We start from the raw sequence: 20,568 nt of genomic DNA, 5'->3' as shown, positions 1-20,568 counted from the left end.
CCAAAGGGATATGGAGCTGGCATGGTGACTTCTTCATGCAGTGAAGTCTGCAAGATGCAGGGGCATCCCAGAGCTCAGATGCTTCTGGAACCCTGGCATCCAAGGTAGGGACGAGGAGGTATGGTAAGGGATGGGGGCTCCAGAAATGTGACTCCCTGAACCTTGGGCACATCTGGGCAGGGCTTTGCAGCCTGGGCCTGTCCTGTCTTGGGCTTCGCTGGAACCTCACTGTCTAGTCCTTGCTCACAGGAGACACAAAGACGCTACGCAGCACTCCTGGACTGTCATCGACACTTCCAGGCAGCCTCGACTGGGGGAGGGAGTTGAGAGCCAAACTCCCTCCCCCAGTGTGTGGGAGGGGAGTCCTGCCATCGATACGCTCTGCCTTTAAATGTCACATCGAATGAACAGATCTTTCTTCATTATATGTGCACCTTCATCACGATTGCACAATATTCTTTGAATTTGTTGTAGCAAATTAGAGGTTCCAAGAGGCACAACACAGGAAGTTCCCAGAACGATGGAGAACAGTTCTGTGGGTCTTTTTCCAGATAGTTCTGTATTTACAAAGGGTTCTGGTTAACAGAGTGATCACGAATATTTGCACAGATACCGTTATATACAGCTGACTTTTGAAAAATCCCCCAATGGCATGCCTATACTGAATGCACCTGATCCTGCTTCGAAAAATCCCCCGACAGCATGCCTGGACTGAATCCACCTGATCTTGCTTGGATTTTCTGGCATTTCAGGGTATCATTAGAAATGCCCATGTTTATTGCACAGTAAAACACAGATGTGAGAGCCTCAGGTTGCCCCTAGACTGTGTGTGGTCTGGAAGTGGCCTGGCTGCTGGGTGGCCCCAAGCAAGCTACTTCATTAATAAACTGTGCTCCCTTTCTTCATTGATAAAACCATCATTGGGTAGGTTAAACCAAAGGATCTCTAGGGCTGCCTCCAGTCCAAACTTTGTCTCTGGGATTCTAGCTGTTTTAAATAAGGATGACGACGATGATGATGATAATTATGATTAACAGCCTTTGCTGTCCTCTTGATATGCGATTTATCCTTTACTTAATGGAAGTAGGAGTTGTGGTTATCTGAGCTGTAGGTGCATGGAGTCTAACTGTGTCTGGAAATGAGAGAGGAGGCAGAAGCCACTACAAAGCCCTTCCCTCCCTTACAGGCTCCATCTGCTTTGCAAATATGGGCATCGCCATGCTGGAGCCGGCCCTGCCCATCTGGATGATGGAGACCATGTGTTCCCGAAAGTGGCAGCTGGGTAAGGACTGGGGTGGGCTCCTCTGATTCAAAAGTGTTTGTCCCCAGGGCATCCCTGCTGAGTTGCCCTTATGGGGATGATAAAGTGATTGCTTCTGTTTGACTCTTAATGGGGTCATTGCTTAGGGCAGCCTTGGGGTCTGTTTGTTCTCTGGTTTATCCATCATCCCTGAGGGGTGCAGAACTCACACAGACACATCAGATCTGGGCAGAAATGAGAGGAAAAGTACAGTCGGCGTCTTCCCCTGTTTTGGAACTGGACTAACTGTACAGCCATAAAATTTATGTGAAAAGACTAACAACAGGCCGGGCGCGGTGGCTCAAGCCTGTAATCCCAGCACTTTGGGAGGCCGAGACGGGTGGATCACGAGGTCAGGAGATCAAGACCATCCTGGCTAACACGGTGAAACCCCGTCTCTACTAAAAAATACAAAAAACTAGCCAGGCGAGGTGGCGGGCGCCTGTAGTCCCAGCTACTCGGGAGGCTGAGGCAGGAGAATGGCGTGAACCCGGGAGGCGGAGCCTGCAGTGAGCCGAGAGGGCGCCACTGCACACCAGCCTGGGCGACAGAGCGAGACTCCGTCTCAAAAAAAAAAAAAAAAAAAGAAAAGACTAACAACAAACCAATTGTTAAAAGGATGAATTCCTAAAAAGTGTTTTTAATTTCGAAAGTAATACATGCTTATTATAACAAAATCAAAGTATGCTGATTGAGGAAGTAAAACATTTTTAAATTTCATACTCATCTTTCCCCCTCCCCCAAGCCATCCCCCGTGATATTCATTGTTAACAGTTCTATGTCTTTTTCTAGATGGTTCTGTGTTTACCACCCTATTGCATGAAATGCCTAAAAATCCAACCAAGTGAATTTTGCCATTTACATCACTGTGTGACCTCTTGTTTTTCCTTCATGCAATTTTGTGGCTGTGTTTCCATGTCAGAACACGTAGATTTACTTTTTAAAATTAGTTAAATTTTATTTTTTTATCAAAGTTACACATGTACATAATTGTAAGTCAAAGATAAAAGAATTATAAGGAAAAACAGCTGTCTTTTTCCCACGCTTCTTGATCCCCAAAGCCCTTCAGATTCCATCACCTTCAACTCTTTTAGATCTTTCTTCTGCTGATGCCATTATGTCTCTTAATAATATGTGTACACCCCTGACTTTTTTTTTTTTTTTTGAGACAGAGTCTCACTCTGTCGCCCAGGCTGGAGTGCAGTGGCACGATCTCCACTCACTGCAACCTCCGTCTCCCGGGTTCAAGTGATTCTCCTGCCTCAGCCTCCCGAGTAGCTGGGATTACAGGCACCCGCCACCACACCTGGCTAATTACACCCCCTTTTAAAAATTTTTCCAATTTCTGACATTGTCCACCAGCTTCCTAATACAGTAGATGGGGATTATTTAATGCCGTTGCAGCGCCATATGAAAATATCAAACAACCAGCTCACACATTTTCCCACCTTCTGTCCTCCCCGAATAATTCGAATAATTGCATTACAGCTTCTTGTTAGACTGGCATTCAGCACTGACATTAGTGTGACTGGGTAATTATTGTTCACAGCTGACTGAGCTATTTAGGGGACTGTGATTAATTTCCTTTCTTTTTGCAAATTTAATTTTCCTGGAGTTAGTTGTTGCCTTGTCCTTTCATTTTCTTAATGTTTTATGTAGTGTTTATGAATATATCCACCAAAGTTTCTGGCAAAGATGAAAAGTTCTCCAAATGCAGTCAAGGGTTGGCAAACCTGACCTTTCTGTGTACTGGCTCGTTTGTAGATGTCTGTCCTAGGTCTTCGGTCTAGACTTTCCTTTCCCATCACCCCAGCATCTTCTGTGCCTCTCTTCTGTTTCCCGTATTCCTTGCCCTTGACTGACTTCCTCATTATTGTAGAGCACAGCCTCCCACAGCTTCCTGAGAGAGTGTGCGTGGCGGGTGAAGGTCTCTGAGACCCTGCATAGTTGCAGATATTTTACCCTCATCCTACACTTGGTTGACTTTGTCTGCATGTATAATTCTTAATTGGAAATCATTTTCCTTGGGAGTTTTCAGGCCACTGTTCTGTTGTCTTCTAGCATCCAGGGTTGCTGTGGGGGAGGCCAGTGTTGCCCTCATTCCTGAGCCTCTGTAGGATCCCGAGGGACCTTTACTTCTCTAGGTTATAAAAGTCCACGTTGATGATTCGCAGTGGGGTCTGTTTTCCTCCTCTGGGCTGAATACTTGCTTAATCAGCCCTTTCACTTGGGGAACCCCATGTTACAATGCCAGGGAGACTCTTTGTATTATTACTTTCATGAATCCCCCTATTTTCTCTCTTCTTTTACTCCAGTTGGCTGAATGTTAGACTCCCTACTTTTATTCTTGTAATTTCTTGTCTTTCCCCCTTTCCATTGAGTTATTCCTCTTCATCTTTTAAACTGCCTATTGAGTTTTTAAAATTGGTGCTATCATATCTTAAATTTAAAGAGCCGTTGGTGTATACCCTGAGTGTTTGGGGGTTTTTTGGTGAGGATGTTGTTATTGCAATAACACCCTCACACCACTTTCCTGTTTCAGCCTCTTTTGTTGCCCCTGGTTGTCATGCTGCCTGGGGTCCCTGAACCATTCTGGTTAATTTCTCTAGAGAAACTGTCTCCTGCCAGGGTGAAGGCTGGAGTGCTGGGGGTCCCACTGCTCTTAACACAACCTCTCCTCCTGCTTTTGTGTTGACAGCCCCTTCTCTCAGCCCCACCTTCACAGTACCTGAAGCTTCAGTTCCTTTCTGGCTGTGAGGCACAAAGGCTCTTGCCTTTTTCTGGCCTCACCATGTGCAGATGGAAGATTCCAGCATTCTCTGTGGTGGTCTCTGCTCGCTTCTTCCTCGTACTGTCCCTTCTCCTCTCCCACACTGTTTGTCCTCAGGAAGGTTTGTCCGCGGGAGGAGGGTGGGCTGTGTGTCTAGAATTTTCTTCTATTTCTTTGCTAGCATTTAAATGGACTTTGGGGTGGGAGTGGAGAAAAACCTATAGATTCAATCTGCCGTGTTTAACTGGAAACCCTTTATTCTTTTTAATGGTTGCATATTGTTTTATTGTTAAAATAGAACAACATATAACTGTTGAAATCCTGAGTCAGTCCCTATTATTGGGCATTTGGGCTCATTCTGTTGCCAGAAAAGGGGTCTCAATCCAGACCCCAAGATAAAGTTTTTGGAAATCACTCAGGAAGGAATTCAAGGCATGTCACAGAACACAGTAGAAGAGACAAGTTTATTAGTAACAACTCTGTTAGAGCAGGGCGTCTTCAGAAAGCACATCTGGACTTTCTGCTGTTGTAGGAGAGTGTCCTTGTACATTATCTTTAGGCTGTTTACTTAACCTCTAAACATCTCATGACTATGGGTCATAACTGGCAAGGAATGTGCTTTGCTAGTTGTAAGATTCAGCTGAGCTTAAAATGGCGTAACTTCTGCTTCCCTAACAGTTCCAGTTTTTGCTATTAGAAACCATATGGCAGGCTGGGTGCGGTGGCTTATGCCTGTCCCAAAGCGCTGGGATTATAGGCGTGAGCCACCGTACCCAGTCCTCACTTTAATTTATTTTTACAAATTCTTTTTTTTTTTTTTTGAGACAGAGTCTCACTTTCTCGCCCAGGCTGGAGTGCAGTAGTGCGATCTCGGTTCACTGCAACCTCCGCCTCCTGGGTTCAAGCGATTCTCGTGGCCTCAGCTTCCCCAGTAGCTAGAACTATAGGTGCGTGCCACCACACCCGGCTAATTTTTGTATTTTTAGTAGATATGGGGTTTTGCCATGTTGGCCAGGGTAGTCTCAAACTCCTGACCTCAGGTGATCCACCTGCCTTGGCCTCCCAAATTGTTGGGAATACAGGTGTGAGCCACCACGCCCAGCCACAAATTCTTTATGAGTGAAATCGAGCATGTTTTCATATGTGTATTAGCCATGTGTATTTCTTTTACTATGAATTTCTTATGAATATACTCTGCCCATTTTTTCTATGGAGTTATTTGTCCTTACTGATTTTATGTGTTCTTTATGTATTAAGATAATAATCTATTACCACATGTTTTATAGATATTGCCCTCATATTGTTCTATGTCTTTTGACTTTATGGATTTTTCTTGAATGGATTTTTTTTTTTTAGCCACTCAAATATTTAAAATGCCACTAGTCAGGTTTAGCAGGCTTCCCTTTAATGTCATTGTCATATCAAGTCAAGCTCAGAAAGGCCTTTCCCATGCCAAGCTTATTTTTTTAATTGCCCATGTTTTCCCTTAATACATTTCTGATTTGTTTTTCACATTAAAATCTTGAACCTATATGGAATTTATTTTGTCCCAAGACATGTGTAGGAACCTAGTAGTTTTGTTCCCTGTATGGCCAGCCAGTTGTCCTAGGACCATTTCTGAAGTAGTGGATCTGATTCTTCCCATTCTCATCATTTTCTCAAGGACCACAAGTTCTTGGCTCTCTTTCTGGATTCCCTCTTTCATCCCATTGATTCATTTGCCATTCCTGTTTAGTTACTGTAGCTTTAGAATGTGGTTGCATATCTGGAGGGCTAGTCCTCCCCCACACACCTTTTTCTTTAAGAATTTATTGATGGTCCTTCCTAGAGATTTATGTTCTTTTTATAGTTCTTTCAAGGTACGTGTGGATAGCTTCAGATGGAGACTCTCAGTTCTGAATCAAGCAGACATTTTCAGTGTCCCCAACCCTTCTTCAGGTGACCTTATTCTCTCACAGGCATCCAGCCCTGGGGAAGGGTGGTGTCTTGCCAGAAGCTGCCCCCTGGCTTAGACTTTCCCTGTTCTGCCTGCCTCTCTGCAGTTGACCTGGCCTGAGTACCAGTGTCTTTGGGTTCTGCATTGAGTTGCTATGCTCTTTCATTGAACAATACCTAAAAAGTTCCAAATGGCCGGGGGAGAGGGGATGAGGATGCAGAGAAACTGCTAATGGGGTATGAGGTTTCTTTGTGGGATGGTGACAATGTTCTGTAATCAGATGGTGATGATGGTTGCACAACTCTGTGAATACACTAAACATCACTGAACCGTGCACTGTCAAAAGTTGAATTTTTCTTTTTTTTTTTTTTTTGAGATGGAGTCTCAGTCTGTTGCCCAGCCTGGAGTGCAGTGGCACGATCTCAGCTCACTGCAACCTCTGCTGCCCGGGTTCAAGCAATTCTCCTGCCTCAGCCTCCCGAGTAGCTGGGATTACAGGTGCCTGCCAGTGCACCCAGCTAATTTTGTGTTTTTAGTAGAGACGGGGTTTCACCATCTTGGCCAGGCTGGTCTTGAACTCCTGACTTCATGATCCGCACGCCTTGGCCTCCCAAAGTGCTGGGATTATAGGCATGAGCCACTGCATCCAGCCCAAAGGGTGAATTTTTAAACCATGTGAATTGTGTCGTAAAACAAAACCCAAACCAAGCCTGATATCAGAAGAGGTATTCAGTGAAGGAGGAAGGATTCTTGGAACTAAACAAGAATGTTTCTTAGGCAGAAAATTAAGCTCTGAACTCCCTAGCAGCCAAGATAAAAGAGGAAGCCCAAAGACCTTCAGAGCTCCTAAAGAAGGCCTGCCGCTCGGCAGGAGGGGTGGACCGGGATGTGACACCGAGTCAGCAAATAGCAGATGAGAAGACACCCTCCGGCCTTGTTGCTCATACCCACGGCTGACACTGGAGAGACCGTTTCCCAGCTTTTCTTCCCTCTGGTCCTTGACGTGATATGGGTCTCTTGGTGTTTTCAGGAGGTGCCCGCTGTCCAGGTGGGGTGTGCACTGCTGAGTTGAGCTGCTGTGTTGACTTTGCGTGCACTCTTGAGCTGAGAAGCTCTTATTTGTTCATTTATTTTTAGAGATAGGGTCTCGTCCTGTCGCCCAGGCTGGAGTGCACTGGTGTAATCATGGCTCACTGTAGCCTCGACCTCCTGGGCTCAAGCTGTCCTCCTGCCTCAGCCTCCCAAAATGTGGGGATTACAGGCGTGAACTGGGTCTCTCAGTCACCTAGCTGAATTCTCATCCTCTTTGAATGTGTCCTGGCCATGTGCAGGACACTTAAGATGTTTTGTGCTCATCCTCTTCAGACAAAGCCTGAGGCTTTCTTTATAAAATCTTTAAAGTCAGCCAGAAGCTGTGGGCCATCAGGGGCAGATAGCAGAGTGCAGGCTGCCTGGATCTCATCAGATTGCTGTATGGGGCTTATCACCGGTGCCAGACATCCACTCAACCAGCTTGCTGCACATTTCCACCACCGAGGTTCCTCCTTTCATTGGCCCCAGAGATAGACATGTCTGTCTTCAAGAGAATCGGGTTTCTCTACCTGCCTCCTGTGTCAGCACCAGCAGGAGGGAAATACTCCATCTTCCCTAGGTCTCTGTAGCTTCCATCTCATGGCTCCCTGAGCCTGGGGATGGGCTACTGTGAGCGACGCAGTGCAGAGGACCCAGTGCTGAGGGCGTGGAGCTGCCCCTGCAGCCCAGCCTCTGGTGTTCAGGAATCTTCTGTGAGCCCACTCCAGTCCAGGGTGAAAGGGAGGCTGTTCTGCCTTTATGCTTTCCCTCACTGTTTCTGGAGAAAAACTATGATATTTGAAGTCAGGGCAAACAATCTTATTAGCTGCACGGGTGACGCAGGATTACTCTTGCCGAAGGCATTGTTTTTGGCCACATTTTTTAGGGGCGGTAAAGATGGCAGCCCACCCATCTTCCATGTGGCTGCCTTGCCAGCCTGCCCCCCCAGTTCCTCATCTGCCGCTTGAGGGGAAGCCCTGGGCTTGAGTGGGTGGAGAAAGAATAATTTCATGGTGTTTTCTCTATACCTGAGTTCTAGGTCAGATGGCCTCTCCGGACACCTTGAGACTTAGGGACTTAGAGTTCGGGGTGAGGCCTACAAGCCCCCAGAGGGAAGCTGAGGCCCTGGGCACAGGCCTCAGACAAGGATGGAGCCACACTCTTGTCTTCTGGTTCTTCCAGCCCCTTTGTCTTTAGTGAGCTGTGGGGATGCGAAGTGGGATGGAGGGTAGGAAACAGGCCTGTACCAGAAGACAAGAGGGAATGCCAGCCTTCGGTGGCTGTGGGATGCGAGGACTCAGGATCCTCCTAAGCCTGCCATAGGACAGGGAAGACCATTGCCCCTATTCTGGTTCTAGGCCGAGCCCTTGGCCTTCATTCAGGAAGGGGTCATCTGGAGCTTGGAGGAAACCCAAGGACTCATTTTCACCTTCGCTTCCGGGGCTGGATGGCCAGCTCAGTTCCCCGCAGGCTTCGTGATGACCAGAGCCTCTCCCTCACTGGCTGGCCAAGGCTGTGACTGAAGCCAGGTTGTACCAAAATCACAAGGGGTGGTAGAAGCTCTCCCTTCGGTGAACTTTCTGGTGTGAGCAGAGATACGCGAAGAGCATTGCCCCGCAGAAGGGAGGGTTCCTGCCATGGCCCAGGGCACTGTTGCAGGCCAGTCCCAGCCAACACTTTTCTCACTGAGTCGGGAGAAGCCCTAGAAAGAATTCTTGCTCAGGCTGGGTGCGTGGATCATGCCTGTAATCCTAGCACTTTGGGGAGGCTGAGGCAGGTGGATCACTTGAGCCCAAGAAGCGGAGGTCGCAGTGAACCAAGATCGTGCCATTGCACTCCAGCCTAGGCAACAGAGCCACTGACATTCAGCCTCCATTGAGACTCCATCTTAAAAAACCAACAGGATCTTCCAATACTGGAACTGTAGTCCCTCAAGGGAGTGAATGGCCACAGAGAGTGGCGTCTGCCTTCTAGATGGAGTCTGGGCCGTCTGGGTCGCCACAGACCTCTCTTCCCTCCATTTTTCATTTTCTTTCTCTGACACTGAGGCTGAATGTCAGTGACTCTTTATCATGGTATCTGCACTGTTATTTTTGCTTGCAATTTGCTTGTTTTATTCATTTATACTTACCTGGCCCTCAGGGATTCTTATCATGAGACAAAGGTTGTCATGATATCTTACTATCCAGACTAACAGTCTCTAGAGCTGGTAGGAAGTACTACGACACAGCTTTTGAGGCCAGGTTTAAATACCATCTGCTCTGCGGAGCTTGGCCAGATGCAGTTCCAGGTCCCCAGAGCATGGCACCTGTGTTTTTGTTATGTGCCTCACTTGGCCAGGTCATAGTTTAAACGTCATCTGCTTCTTTCCTTCAAAACACTTGCGTCAGGACGAGAATCACGTTGTCATTGTCTTTGCTGCAGGCCAGTGCTGTGCTGGGCACATGGCTGTCAGTAAATGTTTGCTCAATCAGATTACACTGAACAATTATTTGACCACCATATATTGCTAAACATGACAGAAATAATTCCCTGGAAAATGAAATGAGATTGCTCTTTATTAGTGTTTCCCAGAACCCCCATGTCTAGAATGATCTGGTTTTGGATTTAGCTCATGGAGCCGTTTATTTGGAAGTCCCTGCTGTGTTGGAAGACTCAGCCTGTTTCTGGGTTTGATGGTAGACAGTCATGCTTTATCCTAAAGAGACAAGATCATACTTGCCCGTGAGTGTGTGGCCAGCTGCTGGGATGAGAAGGACCTCCAGGCCCCATGCATTTTGGGTGTAGCAGGCACTCCGTCGTCTGATATCTACCTGCATGTCTCACTTATGCAGTCCTCTGACTGAGAACAAAGTAAGTTTTACTATGTGTGAGCAAGGCTTGGAATCAAGTCTAGTAGATCTGATTTCAAGGAAAAAATACTAAAATCACTAGGAGTTTGAAAAGCAGTCTCTTATAAAGAGATTGTCCTGTGGTTCTAATAATGGATGAGGATCAGACAGAGCTGATGTGGACAATTCTCCTGGTAGCCAAGCTGGGTCTGATATGGCTAGAACTTTCTGTTCAATGCGGAGGACATGTTCAAGGCCACTGCTGCCACCACCAGCAGGAAATCACCCTGGGCACATCAGAACCTGGGGGATGCAGGTGCCCTCTATGGGGAGAGCATTAAAACTTGGATAGGAGGCCAGGTGTGGAGGCTCATGCCTGTAATCCCAGCACTTTGGGAGGCTGAGGCTGGCGGATCACCTGAGGTCAGGAGTTTGAGGCCAGCCTGGCCAACATGTTGAAACTCAGTCTCTACTAAAAATACAAAAATTAACCAGGCATGGTGGTGCATACCTGTCATCCCAGCTACTCGGGAGGCTGAGGCAGGAGAGTCACTTGAACCTGGGAGGCAGAGGTTGCCAAGATTGTGCCACTACACTCCAGCCTGAGCGACAGAGCGAGACTCTGTCTCAAAAAAAAAAAAAAAAAAAAAAAAAGTCTGACTTAACCACAAAAAATGACCAGGTAGACATTTATGTTTCTGACATAGAAAAATGTTTGTAAAGCTAAGTGAAACAAGCAGGATAGAGTATAATCCCTTTTTTTTAAAAAAAAATCAAAACACACATAAATATGTTTGTATATGTAAATAAACTTACAGGGGAAAATGACTGTGGTGATTAGCTGAGTAATGGATGGGGTTTGGGGTAATTTTAACTTTTTTCTTTTTGCTTATCTCATGGTTCCCTAATTCTTTCAATAACTGCGTCTTACTTCTGTCGGATGAAATCACACATAAGGTTGCAGGTGCTGAGCTCCCAGGCAGGAGCTGTTCATATCGGCCCACGTGTGAAGCCCACCACCAGCCAGAGATGGAGGCAAGATGAAGGAGTTGATAGAGAAAGGACTTTCATTTCTGGAGTGTCTCAGCAGCTTTGTGTGGAGGAGAAGCCACGTGGGTCGAGACTGGATCCGGCAGGCACCGGATATTAGCTGCTGGGGTGTGGGCCCCGGAGCTTCATTTCATCTGCTCTAATCAACATTGTGGTGTCTACAGTTATTAGTTTTTCTAACATATGACTGATATCAGCACTGATAAGCTCTCCTTTTCATAAATTTACAGGCGTTGCTTTCTTGCCAGCTAGTATCTCTTATCTCATTGGAACCAATATTTTTGGGATACTTGCACACAAAATGGGGAGGTAAGATGATATGAAAACAACACTCATTCTGTTATAATAATGTAGTTCTTTCCAAAAATTCTAAGTTGTTTCTGCCTTCGCTGTTACAAGTAATTGTTTTGATTTCCACTGAAAATTTGGACTGGAAAAAAATCAAATGATCATTTCTTGATGGTGCTTTTTCTTTTGATAGGTGGCTTTGTGCTCTTCTAGGAATGATAATTGTGGGAGTCAGCATTTTATGTGTGAGTAAAACGTGGCATTCGACAAGTGGGAACAATCCGTGAATAAAACTTGGGCTTTAGGCAGGAATCACCAAGAAACATTTTATGTTTGAGTTTGTTGATATTTTATTACAGCTTTCATTTTATTCTAATTTTTTATCATCTTAAAAATGTTTGGACAAGACTTTCCAAGGAGTGTATTTTCATTTTATGTCAGAAATTATTTAAAATGTTTTATTTTACATTTTATGTTTAACTTTCCCCTGCATCATCTTCAGCTTGACAGTGTCTTAAACACTTCAGGACAACCAACCTGAAACAATAGCAAAAAAAGATGTTTTTCTAGAATAAAATCTCTTCCACCAATAGCTAATATCCGTCCCTCATGAGGCCTACTTGTTCTTGTCAAAACTTGAGGGGTGGAGTAGGCTGATCATTCACATATACCGGTGACAAGTTTTTCATGGTGGCCATAAAACTTGTCTCAAGCTTTGACTTTTAAAGATTTGGAGGGTCCGATTCTTCACAAACCCCACCCCTCTTCCTCCTCTCTTCTTTAGAAGGGAACAGGCGTACCATGCCCAGAGAAAAAACAAGTTCAGGACTTTCTGAGATGATTTAGAGTTGCAACTCTTGTTGTTTTAGCGTAACATTTATTTTCTCTTACAGATTCCATTTGCGAAAAACATTTATGGACTCATAGCTCCGAACTTTGGAGTTGGTTTTGCAATTGGTAAGTCACATGAACCTTGTGCCTACATTGAAAACCGCTTTTCCACTGGGAAGGGTTCTTCTTCCTCTGGTAGACTGTAGTTCCTCAACCTAAATTTCTAGAATCTTGGAAGGAGGCTGCAGGCAGCTTAGCTAAATTACAGCCTGTTGATTCTCCTTGTAAAGACATCTGCTTCTATGCACTGGTCATTTATTTCCTGAAAACCAGTATTTTTTAAAAGCTGATATTACAGAAGGAAACTGATGCTCCACTGCTGGGGCTGGGCATACAAGTGAATCCCTTGCACAGAGCTCATTTGTGTGGACTCCTCCCTATGAGCAGGTCTTCTCATGAGACTGGGGGCAAAGGCTTCATATATATAATTTGAAGAGGTTTTAGTACAGACAAGTAGCAGACTAATGTGTTGATGACCACCTGTGCTGCAGGAATTTCCATAGGCAAGGAGATGGGCTTTTGTAATGTTAAGAACGATAATATGTTAGGAAAAACCTTGTCACTATTTTGAGTGAATGGTATACCTTTATCTCTTATTTATAATATACCAATTGATCATGATAAAAGTAAGTGCTCAGTCCACTCCTGTAGAGGCAGGAACGTAACCTTTGAGTGGTACAGTGGCACAGCACAGCTTTCACTGAGGACAGATGGTAGAAGGCTGCCGAGGCTGGGGTAGAACCCAGTATGGTACTCTAGGTCCTTCTCAGGTGACTGTTTGCCTGTCCTCTGCCTTGCCTCCCCTTGTCCTCCACTGTCTGGATGGCCCATCTTTTTGGGGAGGGTGCCCAGTCCTTTGGCAGCTCCCCTTGCCATTCTGCAGGCCTGGCAGAATGGGCCCTTGGCCTGCGTCTTTTGGTGCTTTCCTGCTTTGCTGTTTTCTGGTTCACTTGTCCCTCGCCACTAAGCACACCTGCATGCCTGACCCACCTCCTGCCGGTCACACCTGGGCCACATACTTAGACTGTGGGTGTTTCTAAGGTGGAGAATAATAGTGGGGACCAGAACGCCCCAGAAGTCCAAGGAGTCTGAGAGATCATCTGGCACTGATCAGAAGTTATATGTGTGTATGTGTGTTTATGTGGGGGTGTATGTGTGTATGTGTGTGTGTTCAGGGGAAGACATGAGTGTATGTATGTGTATGTGTGTGAACTGAAAGAAGCTAAAACACACATACACACACATACACATACAACACACTCATACAACATACACACACACACTGACACAGTCATACACACATACATACAACCCCACATAAACATACACATACACACAAATATACATGCACACATATGCATGCATACATACACACACACACAGATACACATACACCCACCCACATACACATACACGCACACCTACACGCATACATACACATACACACAGACACACATACACAAATACAAGTACATACACAATACACACATACACATACATACACAGATACATATATACACATAAACACATACACATAGACATGCAAACACATACATACATACATATATACATATACATACATACACATAAATACACACACACACACACACATACACACAGACATATACCCCAGCAACAATCACGACCAGCATTAGAATCTCATCTCTTGAGTAGTGGGGAGCAGGTAGCGTAAAGAGGGTATGTGTTCAGAGTTCCTGGCTCACACTCCCCGGGATCAGTGAGTGTGGTCAAGCCTCACCTGTCTGAATATTGGTTTCCTCATCTGTAAAATGGGGATGCTCATGATTGGCTGCTGTGAGCCAGTGTCTGTGAACACACTGGCAGGGACTCAGAGGTTGGTGCCCTCCCCTCCACATGTGTCAGTGGCAGGCAGATGAGGAAAATTTCTTTCATTGAAATGGTGCTTACTGCTTCCTAATATGTACAAGTGCTGGGGATATGGGTGAACAAAACCAACAGAAGAGTTGGGCATTTAGCAAAGAATTGAAGAATGAATGACAATTGAGATGACGCTGTGAGAGAACATCTGTGTGCGAGGGGAACCTGACCTCCTCTGGGGGGTCAGAAAAGGCTTCCTTTGTTCTTTCTACTCAAAGCTTAGTATCACCCCAAGACTTGCAGGTGGCGATGACAGAAGGGGAAGAGCTGGCAGGGTTGTGAGTTTAAGGCACAGTTTCTGATATTCAGCCCATTTTGGGTTTACATCTGTTTGCTATACACTGTGTTCCCTGACTGTCCTCAGGAATGGTGGATTCATCAATGATGCCCATCATGGGCTACCTCGTCGACCTGCGGCACGTGTCCGTCTATGGGAGTGTGTATGCCATTGCAGATGTGGCATTTTGTATGGGGTATGCTATAGGTAAGGACATTGACTTTTCATAACAACCTTTTCCCTCAATACACAACGGATAATGTCTACTAAAATTATTTAAATCTTTGCATCTTTCAGTCTACAAGACATTTGGAAAGAACTTTATCTAATTCTCTGTTTTCTGAAAGGTCCTTCTGCTGGTGGTGCTATTGCAAAGGCAATTGGATTTCCATGGCTCATGACAATTATTGGGATCATTGATATTCTTTTTGCCCCTCTCTGCTTTTTTCTTCGAAGTCCACCTGCCAAAGAAGAAAAAATGGTAAGAAAAATGTAGGATGCAGTGAGCATTTCTTGGTAATTTTAGCATGGCCTTCCTGATAGCTTCCTTGTGGTTTCATTCTAAAGCCTCCAAACAAAAATGGTGAGAATTCCTTTTTAGTTTGTACCACATAGAGCAGTTACTTCTTTTATTTTGTTATTACTGTGAGAGTTACTTCTTTCAAGCTTATGTTTATAAACTGGGAGAATGAAATTATTTTTGTACATAGATGAGCATCAGTGTTGCTCTTTTGTTGACCAAGCATAAACCTAGAATCATTCAATTTGATTTTCTATGGTTCTTGAACATCTTGGACACAATCTTTCTGCCTCCTGTACTCATGCCCAGGGTTAGCCATTTGTGGTGCTGTTGCTTTTCTCATAACCCTTACAGCATTCAGTAATAGTTGCTGTCTTGTCTTTACTGTATGTAGGATTTTGGAGATGATTTTACGATTTTTAAGGAAAAATCATTGTGTGTGCACTTTGGGGTATATGTGAACACACAGAACCATTTAATTTATAACTTTTATGACCAAAATTACAGCCATAGGCAAGATGTAGAGTATAAAGCATCCCTCTTTTGAAAAAGTTCAAATTAATTGATTCAAAATTTGAATTTTGAAATGCGTGAGTCATTTTAAACTTTCTAAGGTATTTACCTTACCCAGCAAGGAGAAGCTCAGTGTTTCTGATCATCTTTCTTATCTGGCGTTGCCAGTTTTTAAAACAGCAAATGCTGATAGGTACTTGTCCAGGGGAAAGGAGAGTGTCTTGGATTAAGGATTAATGAGGTGAACAAGAGGACATGCATTTTTGTGTTTGTGAATAGATATGAGGTTTGTTTGTAATGTTCTCTTGGAAGTACATCAGAAGGTCTTTCTGACAGTGGAACTGAATGCATCTTAATGCTTTGGCATTTCCTGAACTGCCCTTTGATGGTTTTCCCCAAAAGGAGATTTAAAGACAAACCTTAAAATAAGGTTATGTGCAGCCTGTGTTTGTCTTGGGTGTTTTTTTACATTCGTTAATTCATTCCACATATTTTAAAGTATATCAAGCACTGGGCACTGGCCTTGTGCCCTTTATTTTAAATAGGATTTAACTAGACACTTTTGAGTAATGCGTGGCCCATCTGACTCATGGAAAAGGTATGGAAGGTGCTGTGGAAATAACTCAGGAGCCATCCCCTTGTCCTTCCTTCCGCTTGCTTAGATGCTTCCCCAGCTCTGAAAGCCACATCACTTTCTCAGACCTGTCTTAGAAAACACCTGCTTTCCAGCTTGGGTGTGTAAATTCCAGATGCATCTTTGCTTGGCTGACCCTAGCACAATACCTTGCTCAAATGGAGTCAGAAAATTCTCAGCACAACTGCAAACTGCCATTCTGTTGCCACGATATCAGTTTAAGGTTGAATGGAGGTTACGCTCAATGTTTTTGACCAAAAAAAATGTAGATATGTGTGTATATGTGTGTGTGTGTATATATATATAAAATCACCTACAAATCCTCCTGCAGCCCAGGAGACTGAAGACTCCTGGGAGATAGTTAGGGCTAGCGTGGACCTGGGAGCCAAACTGGCCCCACCATGTAGAGGCTTATGAGTCTTGGTTTCCTTCTCTGTTGCATGGAAAAATGATAACGTCTACCTCATAGGATTGTGAGGATTAAATGGAAGAATCCCAACAGAGTGATTGGCCCTGTGGCTCAAAAAGTGTGTTCCTATTTCCAATATCACCCAAATCTTTCCTGTTTATCTAACTCTCTGGCTTCCCCTGTCAGTCCAGCAATACCTGCATTTTCTCTCTTTTTCCTCCTCTGTGATGTGAGAGTTTCCTTTTGCTATACAGACCCCAAAACAGATGAATGGGCTCCCCTTTTCAAGCCGGCCAACATCAGTGGCTGTTGTGATGTCCGTTTGCGAACGGCAGCCTGATGGCTTATCTGTGGCCTTGGGAAATGAATGAGGTCAGAGGACGAGCAGGGAAGGTGCTTGCCCAGCCACTGTGTTCCGCAGAAGGACTAGCAGAAGGCGGGCCTCAATACCCCTCCTCTTTCCCAATTTAAACGAATACTTTAGTTCATTTTTTAAAAAAATGCTGAAGGAAGTGGAAGAGACGGTCCTGAAAGGCAAAACAGTAAGAATTATAGGTTTCCAGAAAGCCACTTTCACTGCAAGATGTTACAATCCTTAATAAGCACCTAGCAAGATAAATCATTAAAAACTTGAGAAGGCGTGCATCTCACTGCCCATCAATGATGCCCATAATTGAAGGCATCACGTCAGATGCCATTCGACTGGCCTAATGGTGACATTTGAGAGTGGTGACTAGCAGCTGCTGCCTACTCATTGTGTAAGCAGAGCAGGAAGCCAGCGGTGGCGGCCGACAGCACCTAATGATAAGGGGGCATGCAGGCAGGGCAGCAGTGTGTGAGGGAGGAGGAAGAATCAATGACCATGCAGTTGAGAAACTCCAGAGCAGACAAGTGCTGGCATTCAGGATGAGCAGTTGCCAAATGCTGGGGGATGTGAGGGCCAGAAGGCATATGACCCTTAGCAAATCATTCTTCCATTAGACAGCATCCTTATAACAAGGTGTTTGGACTTAAGCTGTTTTATATTGTAAGATATAATGCTGTTTTAATGGATCACCAGGGATAGAATCATGAACTAGTTTATGAGCATGTGAGTTTGTCTTCCATTTGGTTTACTGGATTTCCATTTTTTATAATCAGCATTATCAGTATAGGTGGAGAAAAAAACCTGTTACTCAAGTCCCTCTGCATACAGGAAATATCAACATTGCCATTTGAGGAAAATTGTGTTATAAGACAGTTACATGGTAGCGCTTCACTCTCAAAGTTCCCAGTTGAGAAGAGCTGTGTTGTGGATTTTTTTTTTTCCAGGTTGAAGAATTATTTTTAAAGACAAGGCACGCTTCTTAATTTTACTCTTGAAGTTTCTAATTGTTGCCAAGACAAGAAATTAGGTGGTTTGAGGAGTGCAGCTTTCTTTTCCTGGATGGCTCTGATAGTTGTTCCATAAAGCCCTTCCAGCAACAGCTCTGTTTTCTGGATGCCATGGGTGGGGCAAGGATGGGGTAGCCGGAGGCTGCTGAGATAGACCACATTCTGCATATTATAAGTTGTTTATAGAATTTGCCCTTTTGCAGGCATTTAAATAGTGGGTGCAAAACCATCATTGCTTTTCTAGTTATGTTAAAGAGAATAAAACTTGCCTACTCAGAAGGCCGGTACCTATCAAAATCTCAAAGACTGGCACTCTTATCTTTTAATAGCTTTTATGGGTTCACTACCCCAGCTTTGTATTTGTATTACTTTTACTTTTCATTTGGTCCACCATGTTTGTTTGTTTGTTTTTACCACTTAGGAGATCCTAACTCATGAAAGGGGCATTTGGAGGGGCTGGGGCTCACCTCTCAGTAAGTGGGCTTTGCTCTGAATTCAAATGCCAATCCCCTCCTATTGATTTTCTCTTTGGTTGCGAGTCAAACACACCTTCCTCACCACAGCAGTGTGTGGAGAGCAGGTTTAATTTACCTGCCTGCATTGCGGCCACCCTGCTTGTTCCCCGGGCACCTGACTGACCCGCTTGATGCTGTTCATGCCTTTCTTCATGGCACTTTTGAAACATTACATGCCACCTGGCTTATTTAATTGTGTATACTTTTTTTTTTTAAAGTACAATTATTGCACAATAAATCTTTCAAGAGAGGTTTGGAAGCCAGCGAGCTAGGTTTTAAAGGCTACAGAACGTTTAAAGGAAGAAAACTTTACCTGAAACAGGCTGTTAATAAATATGGTTTGGGTGAATTGACAAATGCTGGTCAGTTAAGTCTGCATGATGCCAAATATATTGGTCTGACTGAACTGCTTTTCCTGCAGTGCAGTTTTTTTTGTTGTGTTCATATCATGTGCCCAGTCCTAGGTTCCGGGGTCCTTAAAATGACATATTCATACATTCAGGTCTAATGTGGATGAGCCAAGAGATGGAAGGCAATTAAGAATAAGGTAGTGATGACCATTCTTTATAAGGTGACCTGCCTGCCTGGGGGCCATGCAAGGATCGAGGCCCCATGCCCTGCATTCCAGTTGGGTGTCCCAACTGGTATCTCACGGTGCCTCCTCAGCAGACGTCTGTGGTGGCCAGGGTGGCTTGCTTAGTGTCCTGCTTGGTAAATAACTCATGTTTTACTCATTGCCACCTCCCTTGCTGTCCAAATCTTTTCCATCTTTCAAAGTTTACCTCAACTCCCGCCTCTACAGGATAGCTTTCCCTGGGCACTGAATCAGAAGTGAGCACTCCACCCGGGACCCTGGAGTCCCTGTTCTCGCCCGTGCAGGGAGGTAACTAAGATGCTGGGATAGGACCTTAAGGGCACTGACATGCAACACCTCATAGGTGTTCCGTCAGCTGCTGTCAGCCAGATGACAGTGTTATAGTCTTAGATAATGCCATGTAACTAGGGCAGTGTTTCTCAAAGTTTGTTGACACCATTGTCACGAGAGGACCATTGTCAAATTTCATGTTTTAACCTGCTCCATCTCTCCACCCCTACATTTCCTCGAGAATCATTAATCTTGGGGTGATGAGACATCTATTGTTAGGGGGGTTAAACCTTTGTGTTATGTGGGGAGAACGGTCCTGGTGTACCAAGTCTAGTGCCGCCATTGTTTTAAAAATTGAGCTCTTTATTGAATACAAGTATCAATTCACTTGGTAAGCAGCATAAAAAGAAACAGTAAAGTTAGAAGCTGACAGGTTGAGCTGGCAGCCTAACTTAGAGGGTCAAGGAAGTCCTTATCTTCACATGTTACACAGATCACTGGAGAATGTCTGGGAAATGATAAATGGGTTAAGCACTGAGTGGAGTCTTATCTGGGGACAAGAGCTGGGAGTAATAGCTAACAGACAAGATGGGTTGCAATAGGCCAACATCAGATACATTTTTATCTATTTAGATTTGCAAACTGCAAAAAGAAAATATTGGGGGAATAGTTCACATGGAGAGAAACTCAAGACATACCTGATAATTCATTTTAGTTGCACATGACGCCCCCTTGCTGTCCTCTGTGCTCGTCTAACTACCATGGAGTGCTGCGACTCCTGTCTGCCCCATCCTAGCTGTACACCCCTCGGTCAAATTCTTTAACTGCTCCGTGCCTGTTTTCTCACCTCCCAGAGGGTTATTGTGATGCATTTTCTCTAAAATGCTTAGCATGCTCTTGGCATGATAAATGCCAGCTGTGTTATCAAATATAAGCAAATACTTATTTGACAATCTGGTTTGAAAGCAGAGCAGCACGTTTTTGTCACAGTTTTTAAATTTTCAGTAACAATAAAGGAGGGCATGAGAGTTTCATGCTCATAAGAGGATTTTTAAAAAATCATATATTTAAGCTAGAGGACAGCTAGGATTGGGGAGAGGTGGTCTGGAAATCACATGTGTGAAAAAAGAATAGCTCTAGCATGTTTTGCCTGAGAAAAAATCTAACGGGCCATGATAATATGGTCTTAAAAGATTGGGGGCCAGGCATGGTCACTTGCACCTGTAATCCTACCACTTTGGGAAGTTGAGGCAGGAAGATCACTTGAGCCCAGGAGTTTGAGCAACCTGGGCAATACAGTGAGATCTCATCCCTACCAAAAAAAAAAAAAAAAAAAAATTGAATATTAGCCAGGCTTGGTGGCATATGCATGTAGTCACAGCTACTCAGGAGTCTGAGGTGGAAAGATGGCTTGAGCCCGGGAAG

At 44.5% G+C, this 20,568-nt stretch overlaps 1 protein-coding gene and 1 long non-coding RNA gene across 4 annotated transcripts in view; one reads left to right on the top strand and one right to left on the bottom strand.

Moving 5' to 3' along the window:
- The window catches only part of SLC18A2 (solute carrier family 18 member A2), a 39,363-nt gene that overhangs the window by 15,593 nt on the left and 3,202 nt on the right, over nucleotides 1–20,568 (top strand). For 2 of the 3 annotated variants that reach the window (XM_031652040.1, XM_031652041.1), the window contains 6 exons: nucleotides 1,187–1,282; nucleotides 11,189–11,267; nucleotides 11,440–11,491; nucleotides 12,140–12,203; nucleotides 14,401–14,520; nucleotides 14,661–14,794. In XM_031652040.1, the coding sequence (XP_031507900.1) occupies nucleotides 1,187–1,282; nucleotides 11,189–11,267; nucleotides 11,440–11,491; nucleotides 12,140–12,203; nucleotides 14,401–14,520; nucleotides 14,661–14,794 (545 nt within the window). Of the gene's footprint in view, nucleotides 1–1,186; nucleotides 1,283–11,188; nucleotides 11,268–11,439; nucleotides 11,492–12,139; nucleotides 12,204–14,400; nucleotides 14,521–14,660; nucleotides 14,916–20,568 lie in introns of those variants that run through there. The other variant, XM_031652042.1, reaches the window with a different exon arrangement.
- Nucleotides 14,664–20,439, bottom strand: LOC116269413. The gene is made up of 3 exons (XR_004176888.1): nucleotides 17,634–20,439; nucleotides 16,587–16,916; nucleotides 14,664–14,774 (listed from the first exon to the last, which is right to left on the bottom strand). It is a non-coding gene; the product is annotated as an uncharacterized LOC116269413 (long non-coding RNA).

The sequence above is a fragment of the Papio anubis genome, chromosome 11 (assembly GCF_008728515.1).
Source record: "Papio anubis isolate 15944 chromosome 11, Panubis1.0, whole genome shotgun sequence".
Classification (NCBI taxonomy): Eukaryota; Metazoa; Chordata; class Mammalia; order Primates; family Cercopithecidae; genus Papio; species Papio anubis.
The sequence above is the reverse complement of the archived record's forward strand: the minus strand, read 5'-3'. Positions and strand labels throughout refer to the sequence as shown.